Here is a 12,550-nt window from a genome sequence, read left to right as displayed (position 1 = left end):
CCAAACGGCCAGCTGCTGACCTCAATTAGCAATGCATATTTATCACCCCTGTTGGCCTATCCGGCTTGGAGGACCACTAGCCCCTGGCCACTAGCCACTGGCCACTGCAAGTTGGCCAAGTGCCTGGTGTAGGTCATTGCGTTGGCGCACCAATTGATGTTTTCATTACGCGCATAATTACTATCTATTGGCCCCTTCGAACGGAACTGGCTGCGCGGGAAGTTCCCACAAACCGGATTTCGTATGTGGGGCCATGTGACGTCAAAGACGGTGCTCCGAATTGGATACAAGAGTTTAAAAAAAGAATATCGCGGTTTGGAAATAAACGGCCTTGATGCTGGCTCCTCAATGAGTGCCGCATCAAATGATGAGGAAAAACATTCCATGGAGTTCGACTCCAACCTGCTCCAAATCCTAGCTTCTCTCATACACTGCATATTCGGAAGACTTGGGGAAAGAACGTAAGAAGAATAATAGGCTTTTGATTCTTTTCTTCGAATTCTTGTTGCATAACAAGAAATCATCATACTTCTGCTCCAGTTTGGTCTCCATAAGCTGCTCAGCAGCAATTTTGATCGGAGATTGGATTTCCTCACCTTGACTGTGAACCAGCAAAGTATTTGCGTTGAACGCCATACATTTTCGCTGACGTTGCTAAGTGATGAAAGGAACCATCGAAATAGCGAAAACGTAGTTCAATCAGTTCGCAAGCCGTCGATTGGACAGCTATGGGGTTTTCGATGGTAAATTAATTTGAATTCGCACCCAGATGAAATGACGTCTTGGGTTATTTCCAATCCACCACTCGCACGTGATTTGACCAGCGTGCACCGAATATCTTGGTTTCATTGGAGTTTTGGAATTTTCGGCGGATCTGCGGTTCAAGTGCGTTTGTTGGCCGTAAACTTTCGCCTCGCTTTTCGTTGGCTGTGCAAGCAGCTGTGTTTTATTGACTCACAAAAGTGCCGGCGACAGTTGAAACCATCGTGCTATAATCGTGCTGGGATCCAGCATATTGTAAGCACTCAATATGATATTAAAGTTTGAAATCGTAGCATTCTCAGTGGCGTGATGGGGTGCCACACCATGCTCAGACATCTTAATGAAGACCGGGACGCGTTAATCAACAGCCAATTAACACCTGATGAGTGCAGCGTTCGCAGATTGCGTATCCGCCACCGATACCCGCTCGCCGGAGTTTCGTATGCAAATGGCTCTGTGCGGCAGATAAGATAAGCAGCAACGTGGCTAGCCGGCCGTTAGCACTTTGAGCTGCTTTAATTAGCGCGGACGTGCCTCCGTTTCCATTCATTGCTATCAAGACGAGCGGAAAACAAAATCATTAAAGAATCGAATCAATTGTTCCTGACGCACGCGCCGACATCTCTAGCCCCAAAAAAAGAGGCAAGTGGCGATGCTGCTTTCGCCGCTTGATGATCATCATCCTAGAAGCTTCATCAGCAGACCCACGTACGTCACATGGCCAACGTGACTGTGGTCAGTTCAAGAAAGAAAGCTATGTGTACTAGACGTCGCTATTCGCTTCGCCTGGCAACAAGATATCAATCCCCACATCCACATGTGTGCATTTATGTCAGCACCCACGGATTGTTATGAAATCCATATTTCGTATCGGGAAAGTTGGGCGCCGTGTGACTTTGGAGCCACGCTCCTTCCGCAGAGTGCGAAATGCGAAAACCTCCAAAGTTGCCAAGGTGAATTGCTTGTGAAAATCTTGACAAGCTGCGAGGTCTAGCAAATGGAGCGGGTAATTGGGCCAGCATGTGATTAATGAATGACTCTTTCCGACTGGAAATTGCCATCAGGGAGAAAATAATCAGTATTACCAAGATAAGCCACTGTTCTTATGATGAGATAGTTCTAGCACAGTCGGTCTTCAACATCTACATGTATTAGTATTATCAGTTTCATGCTCCTTTTGTATAGACGTATCAGTATCAACCTCTTGTAATAGTATTCTAATTAGTCCGAATAGTGAATATAAGCAACATTTGAATTCCAAACGAAACAGGTTCTCCAATCGGAACTGCCGTAACTCCCAACTGTTTGAACTGACCGCCCCGATATGATTCAGCACCAGATGTGAGAAATCCGCGATCAGACCCCTGATTATATATATATATATATATATAGTGACGTATTTGGGTGGTCCAAACCAGCCACTTCCATTATTTCAAAGAAATCAGTAATGCACTCTAGTAATTTTCCATAACGTATCCCAGCTGCGCAGCATTCGTTTATCTTTGGCAGCGCAGCCGTTCTTGTAAACATCCTAAAGCCTGACCTAAGCAGATTTGACTGCCCTCTTTCAACGCTACCTAATCTTAAGAACCCAAGAGCGAGGCTCTCCCGAAATACAAATATTGTTCAAATACTGAGGCTTCTCCTCAATCCAATTTGCATTTGATTTTTAGTCTTAAGCTGAGATCCAAAGAATAAAGTCGTGAAACTATTTCTCCTAAAAACTATTTTTTATTTCTTGGCGTTGTCCTTAGTCAACTGACGGGACATTAGTTCGACTCATAAATAAAACAACAATTTTACTGGCGCAGTCGGTAGGATACAAAAGTATCCGAAAAAAAAAGAACCTTCGAGTGGAAAATAAGTTAAATTTTATAGTCCAGTGCTCGAAACATCTCCCAAAATAAATTCGTGAAAACTCTTCAACTTGGATTATAATTCCAATTCGGTTATCCAATAATAAGTGGAAGTGAAATACGAAACAAAAATATTAAGTCCAAAGGCAACTAAGTTTTAAAACCAACATATAAAAATAAAAAATTAAAACAATATAGAATTTTAATAATACAACACAAAAATTTACAAAACAAAAAAACAAACAAGTGAAACTAGAAAGCTTAAAAATAATAATAACATTGAATCCGAAACAAAACAAAAAAATAAAACACAAAAGTTAAAAATTTTACAATAAAAATGTCACAACCAATTATTGCGCTGAGCGACATAAACCTTGCCGAAGCCCGTCGGCAGCTTAAAGACATTATGCCATTCAAGGGTGATCCAGAAACCCTTCACACCTTTATCAGCAGAGTGGATTACGTAATTTCGCTCTACCAAACAAATGATGTCCGACAACAGAGGATTCTACTGGGAGCCATCGAAAGGAACTTGGACGGACAAATTACACGATCTTTGGGACTTCCGAACATCGAAGATTGGCCTACCCTTAAAGCAAGACTCATCGCGGAATTTAAAATTCAAACACCAAACTACAAACTTCTGGAGAACTTCAGGGAGACACCATACAGAGGAAGCCTAAGAGCATTCTGCGAAGAAGCGGAGAGACGACGTCAATTACTAATTTCGAAACTACACCTGGAAGGTAACCAATCGGATTTTCTTATTTATATTCAGGGTATTAAAGAATCTATTAAGATACTGATAAGGAAACTACCAATACAATTATTCACTATTTTAGCCCATCACGATATTACAGACTTAAGATCCTTAATTACCATTGCGCGAAATGAGGGAATTTATGAAGAACACATTAATTTTGAATTTTATGAAAAACCAGAATATCGTAATAAAAATTCAAATTCTAACCAGAATTCGAAAACACAAAAATTCAATACAAATGTTCAAACTCAAAATCGACCAAGTTACTCACAATATTCCCAACCCTTCCAACCTAATTTTAATCAATACATTCAACCATTTAGACCTAGCTATACACAGCAGATAACTAACAACCCACCCATGTGGCACGCACCTAATTATTTCAGACCCAACCAATACATAAACCCACAACCCATTATTCAAAAAAATCATTTCCAACAATATCCCAACAAAGCCCAATTTCCCCAAACAACGCATTTTAGAGGAAATACATACCCTCGACTACAACAACCCTCTACATATAAAAATACTAACTTCCCGATTACTAAACGACTAAGACCATCGGACAGTGAACAAACTAAAATGTCTATTGACGAAATTAGATTCCAAGACGCGCATGAATTCGAACAAGTCCAACCTAATTATTACGAGCAACAGTATTTTAACCAAAATCAATACAATCCGTATCAAAATCATAGCTTCATTAATGAAGGGCAACAACAAGTCCAATCTGTACAAATTAATAACAAACAAAACCAAAATAATTCTGAACTAAACGAAAATTTTCGGTTAACAGCCCCGGAAAATACGAATACATAAAAATAGTATACAAAGGGCGCTCATACAAATGCCTTCTAGACACAGGATCAACAATTAATATGATCAATGAAAATATATTTTGTCTTCCCATTCAAAATAGTAGATGTGAAGTTTTAACATCAAATGGCCCTATTACCTTGAACGACTTGATTATGTTACCCAGAAATAGTATTTTCAAAAAAACCGAACCATTTTATGTGCACAGATTTTCTAATAATTACGATATGCTAATTGGCAGAAAATTGTTGAAAAATGCTCAATCAGTTATTAATTACAAAAATGATACAGTTACCCTTTTTGATCAAACATACAAATTAATTACTTCAGAATCCGAAAGAAACCAAAATTTGTATATCCAAAGGACACCAGAATCAATTGCAAGCTCAGATCAGGAATCAATAAAAAAATTAGATTTTTCACAGTTTCGATTAGATCACCTAAATCAGGAGGAAACTTTTAAGTTAAAAGGCTTGTTAAATAAATTTAGAAATCTTGAATATAAGGAGGGAGAGAAATTAACATTTACAAATACAATTAAACACGTACTAAATACAACACATAACTCCCCAATTTATTCGAAACAATACCCACTTGCGCAAACACACGAAATCGAAGTAGAAAACCAAGTACAGGAAATGCTGAATCAGGGATTAATTAGGGAAAGTAATTCTCCATACAATAGTCCTACTTGGGTCGTACCAAAGAAACCGGATGCTTCTGGCGTAAATAAGTACAGGGTAGTAATTGATTATAGAAAGCTAAATGAAATAACCATACCTGACAGATATCCAATTCCAAATATGGACGAAATTCTTGGCAAACTGGGTAAATGCCAATATTTTACAACGATCGATCTGGCAAAGGGATTTCATCAAATAGAAATGGACGAAGAATCAATTTCTAAAACTGCATTCTCCACAAAAAGCGGTCATTACGAATACCTTCGAATGCCATTTGGCCTTAGGAATGCACCCGCTACTTTTCAAAGGTGCATGAATAATATCCTTCGACCGTTGCTTAACAAACACTGTTTGGTGTATCTGGATGATATTATAATTTTTTCAACATCCCTTACAGAACATTTAAATTCAATACAATTAGTTTTTACAAAGCTTGCAGATGCAAATTTAAAATTGCAACTAGACAAATGTGAGTTCTTAAAAAAGGAAGCTAACTTTCTTGGTCACATAGTTACCCCTGATGGTATTAAACCAAATCCTATTAAAGTTAAAGCCATAGTTTCATACCCAATTCCGACAAAAGTAAAAGAGATAAGAGCTTTCCTTGGATTAACAGGTTATTATCGCAAATTTATTCCAAATTACGCAGACATAGCAAAACCCATGACCAGCTGCTTAAAAAAAGGAGCAAAGATAGATACACAAAAACTTGAGTACATAGAGGCATTCGAAAAACTTAAGGCTTTGATAATTCGTGACCCAATTTTACAATTACCTGATTTTGAAAAGAAATTTGTTTTAACCACAGATGCAAGTAACTTGGCCCTCGGGGCTGTCCTTTCTCAAAACGGTCATCCTATATCTTTTATTAGTAGAACACTTAACGATCACGAATTAAATTACAGTGCTATCGAAAAAGAATTACTTGCCATAGTTTGGGCCACAAAAACTTTTCGACATTATTTACTAGGACGACAATTTCTCATTGCCAGTGACCATCAACCTCTTAGATGGCTTCATAACTTAAAGGAACCGAATGCTAAGTTAGAAAGATGGAGAGTTAGATTAAGCGAATACCAATTTAAAATAGATTATATTAAAGGGAAAGAAAATTCAGTTGCCGATGCATTATCAAGAATTAAAATTGAAGAAAATCATCATAGTGAAGCTACTCAACATAGTGCAGAAGAGGACAATAGCAACCTTATTCATTTAACAGAAAAACCAATAAATTATTTCAAAAAACAAATAATCTTTATTAAATCCGATAAAAATAAAGTAGAGCATTCAAAAATATTCGGTAACTCCATTACCACAATTCAATATGATGTAATGACACTTGAAAAGGCCAAACAAATTTTACTCGATCACTTTATCCATAGAAACATTACCATTTATATTGAGAGCGATGTAGATTTTGAAATTATTCAAAGAGCACACATAGAAATTGTTAATACCACCTACACAAAAGTAATTCGCAGTCTTTTCCTATTAAAGAACGTTGGTTCATACGCCGAATTCAAAGAAATCATACTTCAATCACATGAAAAACTTTTACACCCTGGTATACAGAAAATGACAAAATTATTTAAAGAAAATCACTTCTTTCCAAATAGCCAACTATTAATTCAGAATATAATAAACGAATGCAACATATGCAATTTGGCCAAAACAGAACATAGAAACACCAAAATGCCTTTAAAAATCACACCCAACCCGGAACATTGCCGAGAAAAATTTGTAGTAGATATTTATTCATCTGAGGGAAAACATTACATCAGTTGCATTGATATTTATTCTAAATTCGCTACACTTGAGCAAATTAAAACTAAGGATTGGATAGAATGCAGAAACGCATTAATGCGCATTTTTAATCAACTAGGTAAACCCAAATTATTAAAGGCAGACAGAGACGGAGCTTTCTCCAGTTTAGCTTTAAAGCGATGGCTTGAAGAAGAAGAAGTCGAATTACAGCTCAATACAGCAAAAAACGGGGTAGCAGACGTCGAAAGATTACACAAAACAATAAATGAAAAAATTCGTATAATCAATTCATCTGATGATGAAGAAGTAAAATTAAGCAAGATAGAAACAATCCTCTACACATACAACCATAAAATTAAACATGACACTACTGGACAGACACCTGCTCAAATTTTCTTATACGCTGGGCATCCCATATTAGACACTCAAAAAATTAAAGAGAAGAAAATAGACAAAATAAATGAAGACAGACAGGAATTTAATATTGACACTAATTACAGAAAAGGTCCACTACAGAAAGGCAAATTAGAAAACCCATTTAAACCAACCAAAAATGTAGAACAGACAGACCCTGACCATTACAAAATCACTAATAGAAATAGAGTTACGCACTACTACAAAACACAATTCAAAAAACAAAAGAAAAATAATAAACTCTCAATTTCACAGGCACCTGGTACCCGATAACACTATTGTTTATACTGATCACAGCTGTTCATGGACAACAAATTCAAATTAATAATATTGACACCAACCACGGATACCTCCTTTTTTCTGATAAGCCAGTACAGATACCATCCTCCTTTGAACATCACTCCTTAAAAATCAATTTAACTGAAATAGACATCGTGGTTGACTATTTTGAGCAAAGACTACGAACCGATTACCATGCACCCCAGATCAATTTTTTATACAATAAAATAAAAAGAGAACTAGCCGGAATAACCCTGAAACATAGAAACAAACGGGGTCTTATTAACATTGTGGGTTCAGGTTTTAAATACCTATTTGGAACACTAGATGAAAATGATCGAGTCGAAATACAGAAAAAACTTGAAATCAACGTCCATAACTCAGTAAAATTACATGAACTCAACGACGCCATACGATTGATAAATGACGGAATGCAAAAAATACAGAATTATGAAAATAACCACACCATCATTGACAGTCTTTTGTTCGAACTAATGCAGTTTACGGAATACATAGAAGATTTGGAAATGGCTATGCAGCTTTCCAGACTTGGACTGTTTAACCCCAAATTACTAAACTACGACAAACTTGAAAATGTGAACAGCCAAAACATTTTGAACATTAAAACATCCACTTGGATTAACTACAATGATAACCAAGTATTAATCATATCCCACATACCCATTTACCTTTCACTAATAAGCACAATTAAAATAATTCCTTACCCAGACTCCAACGGCTATCAGCTAGATTACACAGACACACAATCATATTTTGAAAAAGAAAATAAAGTTTATAATACCGAAAATAAAGAAGTAAAAAATGAATGTGTCACCAATATTATTAAACACTTAAATCCAATTTGTAATTTTAAGCCAGTACACACGAACGAAATAATAAAATACATAGAACCAAACACAATTGTAACCTGGAACTTAACCCAAACAATTCTTAACCAAAATTGCCAAAATTCAATTAATAAAATAAAAATAGAAGGAAACAAAATGATAAGAGTAACGCAATGCAAAATAGAAATCAATAATATAATTTTAAGTGAAAATCTGTTAGAACCAGAAATAGATTTGACACCACTATACACACCACTTAATATAACAAAAATAAAAATTGTAAAACACAACGACATTGTTGAGATGATTTCAGAGAACAATATTACACTTTACATACAAATGATCATTGTAATAATCGCACTAATTTTGTTGTACTCATATTTAAGATATGTATCATTTAAACCATTTATGATGCTGTATGCAAAACTTAAAATAAGAAAAAATCAAAATCAAAACACACCACAACAAACAGAAATAGAAGAAACTCCATTTCCCACACTATATCCATCAATCCCAGCCCAAGTATAGGCTTCTCTTTAAGGGAAGGGGAGTGACGTATTTGGGTGGTCCAAACCAGCCACTTCCATTATTTCAAAGAAATCAGTAATGCACTCTAGTAATTTTCCATAACGTATCCCAGCTGCGCAGCATTCGTTTATCTTTGGCAGCGCAGCCGTTCTTGTAAACATCCTAAAGCCTGACCTAAGCAGATTTGACTGCCCTCTTTCAACGCTACCTAATCTTAAGAACCCAAGAGCGAGGCTCTCCCGAAATACAAATATTGTTCAAATACTGAGGCTTCTCCTCAATCCAATTTGCATTTGATTTTTAGTCTTAAGCTGAGATCCAAAGAATAAAGTCGTGAAACTATTTCTCCTAAAAACTATTTTTTATTTCTTGGCGTTGTCCTTAGTCAACTGACGGGACATTAGTTCGACTCATAAATAAAACAACAATTTTACTATATATATATAAACTCCACCTGGGATACTGTTCTTTGTAGCTCCTTTCTACATCCAAACGAGCCTCTTTTCCCATATATGTTATATTGCTTGCGAATTGATTTAAATAAAAAGCTGGTTCACAATTTGAGGCGGCTCCTCCAGCGAAACCACAAAAATGTGCTGGGATATAATGCCGGCGAGCAGTGATATAATTTGCATGATTGACATTGTTTAACCTTAATGCACATTTGCCTCCGTCCAGCGCCTTGGATCGGATCGGCCATATAACGGCGCCGACTGGAATTAACTTGAATTTATTGGGCAGCGGCTGGATCGGCAAACCGGTTGAAGGAAGCAGCTGAAGAACGGGCTCCATATCGGGCCATATCGAGTGACTGCCTCTGCCCGCCCGATCCCTTCCTTGGCCACCGCGTAATCGATTTCAGGCGCGACCAGACGGCGACTGTACAAAAATACAAATGAACTCCCGCTGGCCAAATTTGGCAGCCAGGAAGGGGATGATCGAGCCAGCCAAGTGCGACCATTGAGCCCCTTTGACAAATTCAATTAATTGTCCCTCGCATAGAGCGTGTCATTGATGAATCGATAGTCAGGCTTCGGAGCACCAAGGGTCCCAAAGTCCCTTCACTCGATCGGAACAGGCCAATGGCCATAAATTCCCAGCAGCCTGGGCTAAAAATAAAGCCAGACACGACCTTGGAGCATAACGGAAGAAGTCAAGCGAAGGCTGGTCCTGTTTCCATTGGAGGGAGGGTTGGGGTGTGTGTGCGGTCCATGAGAGGGGCTAGAGGCCGCTGGCCAATTAAGTTCGAGATAAAGAATCCCAGCGACCTGGGCCAACAGAATATTTATTGACACATCCTGTAGGGCCGGCCGGCCGTTCGTCCAAGGACATCCACAACCGCTTCCACTTGCGGTTCTTTTCCACTCGCCGGGATGCGGGTATAAAAACCCTCGGACGCGGTGTCCAACAGCATCAGTCTTCCAACAGCAGTAGTCGAAGTTGTAGCGAAGTTTTGGAGCACCCAGAGTTCCAGAAGTCCTACCAGTCGCTACCCAAAGTCAAACCCAACGAGTTGAAAGCAACCCAAGCACAGCAAGATGCGGCTATTTCTGATCGGCTTGCTGGCCCTGGGTTCCGCGAGGGCCTTCTCTGTGATCCGCACCCAGCCGCATCCGCAGCTGGTGGCCTACGCTCCGGCCAGAGGCGAGTTCCCAGTGGTGAGTGGCCTAGCCCAGGGCTACGTCCGCTACTACGATGGCACCGGAGCAGAGCGACTGCTGCCTTACAACTACCCGGAACCGCTGAACGGCATCCGGGATCTGTCCACCTCTAGTCTAGTCCGCTCCGGTGAGGAGCAAGAGAGCCAACAGATCGCTCTGTTCCGTGCCTGGTGCGAGCAGCGCTACCAGGCCATGCGCGTAGAACTGGATCGCCTGAAGGCCCAGGGCCTGAAACCCACACCCAGCATGCTGGCTCAGTTCGAGCCTCTGGAGCAGATCGTCAAGTTTTCCGCCTTCGAAGCCGTTCCCGGACTGACCCCGGAGGTCCAGCGCGCCCGGGATGAGCAGCTACGCATCTGGAACGAGGCCAGGCTGGAGGTGCTGCGCGCCGAACAGGCTCAGCAGCTGCTCGGCCAGTCCCCGGAGTACCAGTACGAGAAGGAAAAGATCCCTGTCATGTACGCCCAGCCTATGCAGCAGCAGATTGTTCCATACCAGGAGAACATATTGATCAAAACCACCACTCAAGATGCGCCTCAACCCATTGAGGAGACACCGGAAGTGAAATTGGCCCGCCAGGAACATCTGAAGCAGTTCAACGAGGCCCTCCTCCGGCAGCCTGCCCAGGAAGCCATCATCCTTAAAGCCGTTCCTGGAATTAAGCAGCCAATCGCGAGCCAGCCTCAGCCGATCATCAAGAGCACCACAACCATCTTTGAGACCCAGCCAGCTGCCCAACCCCAGGGAATATTCCAGAGGGGCAGCTTCACAGATCAGCAGACCCCACAGCCCATCGACGAAACTCCAGAAGTGAAAAAAGCTCGCGAGGAGCACCTCAAGCTGTTCAATGAGGCCTTGCTCCGTCAAACTACTGCCCCCGCAGAACCCACTCTTAAGGCGACGACCACTAAGAACGATCAGCCCCAAGCATTCACCTTCCCAGAAAAAAAAGCTCCTCAACCTATCCAGGAAACTCCAGAGGTCGTGCGCGCTCGGGAGGAGCATCTGAAGCAGTTCAACGAGGCCATCCTGCGGCAGCCAGTCGACATCCAACAACAGCCCCTGATTGCAACCGCACCGTTTGCTCCTCAACCCATTTTTAAGAGCCCCATTGCCGAGGTACCACAGCCCGTCCAGGACACTCCGGAAGTCAAGCTGGCACGTGAGCAGCACCTGCTGCTACTCAACCAAGCGAAAGTACAGGCCGAGGACAAGGTGGCCGACATTGCCGACATGATCCGATTGGAGGAGCGCGAGCAGGAGAAGGAGCGTCTGCAGGAGCTGGAACTGCGCAAGCAGGAGGAGAAGGAAGCCGAAATGGAACGCCAGAAGGAGGCAGATCGTCGGCTCGAGGAAACCCGCATTCTGGAGGCCGAGCGTCTAAAGATCGAGCAAGAAGATCGCCAGCGGTTGGAGAGTGAAAAGCAGGAGCTCCTCCAGTTGAAGGCCACCTCCGCAGCCACCGTACCCGAGAAGGACACTCCTGAATATCTGCGCAAGGCGGAGCAGTTCAAGATCATCAACAACCAGGTGCAGCCCCAGCAGCAGCCCAACATCGTGACCCAGCAGCAGCAAGTGCAAAATGGCTTCTTCCTGCGCATCCAAACCAACCAGCCCAACGCCATCCAGCCATCCACGGTCCCAGTGAGCACTCCTGCCCTAGTTCTAGCCGAGCCGGGCTCCAATCCCTTCCTGGTTCGATACACCACCAAGTCAGCAGCGCGGCCGCTTCCTCTGCAGACGCTTCAGCCCCTGCCCACTCCCATTGCCTCCGAATTGAAGCAGCAGGTCACATACAGCTCCACGTCGTCCAGTGAACTGGACAAAGCCACCCGGGAGCACTTCCGCGCCCACGAGATCGCCCTGGAGCAGCTGCGTCTGGCCAACCTGCGGAATCCCTGGACCCCCGACTGCCAGCACTAGGAAGCTGGAAGGCCCTCCTCCGTCCGAAAACCCCCGTATCCGAGCACGAATTCGAATCACTTGCATTGCCCTAGGTTAGATCACATGCCCACATCTCCTCAAACACAACACGTAAATCCATAACACCCCTCATAGGTACTCATACTCATACTCGTACACCTGTATACATAGCTTGGCTATTCACGCCGTCTCCCGATTCAAAATGCATTCAGTTGAGAAACAACGCAAAATACAGCGCCCATTTGACTGGGGG

The 12,550-nt window shown here is 41.6% G+C and overlaps 1 protein-coding gene across 1 annotated transcript, besides 1 other annotated feature; it reads left to right on the top strand.

Annotated features, from left to right (window-relative positions):
* Positions 1-2,152: 2,152 nt before the first annotated feature.
* Positions 2,153-9,148: a mobile genetic element.
* Positions 9,149-10,120: 972 nt separating this feature from the next.
* CG1850 (uncharacterized protein) lies at positions 10,121-12,523 on the top strand. Its single transcript, NM_136421.3, has one exon. The coding sequence runs from the start codon at positions 10,252-10,254 to the stop codon at positions 12,295-12,297; it is 2,046 nt and encodes a 681-aa protein (NP_610265.1). The 5' UTR covers positions 10,121-10,251; the 3' UTR covers positions 12,298-12,523.
* The last annotated feature ends 27 nt before the right edge of the window (positions 12,524-12,550 follow it).

This window comes from Drosophila melanogaster, chromosome 2R (assembly GCF_000001215.4).
Source record: "Drosophila melanogaster chromosome 2R".
NCBI classification, from domain to species: Eukaryota; Metazoa; Arthropoda; class Insecta; order Diptera; family Drosophilidae; genus Drosophila; species Drosophila melanogaster.
Note: the sequence above shows the minus strand (reverse complement) of the source record. Positions and strands in the feature narration are given on the sequence as shown.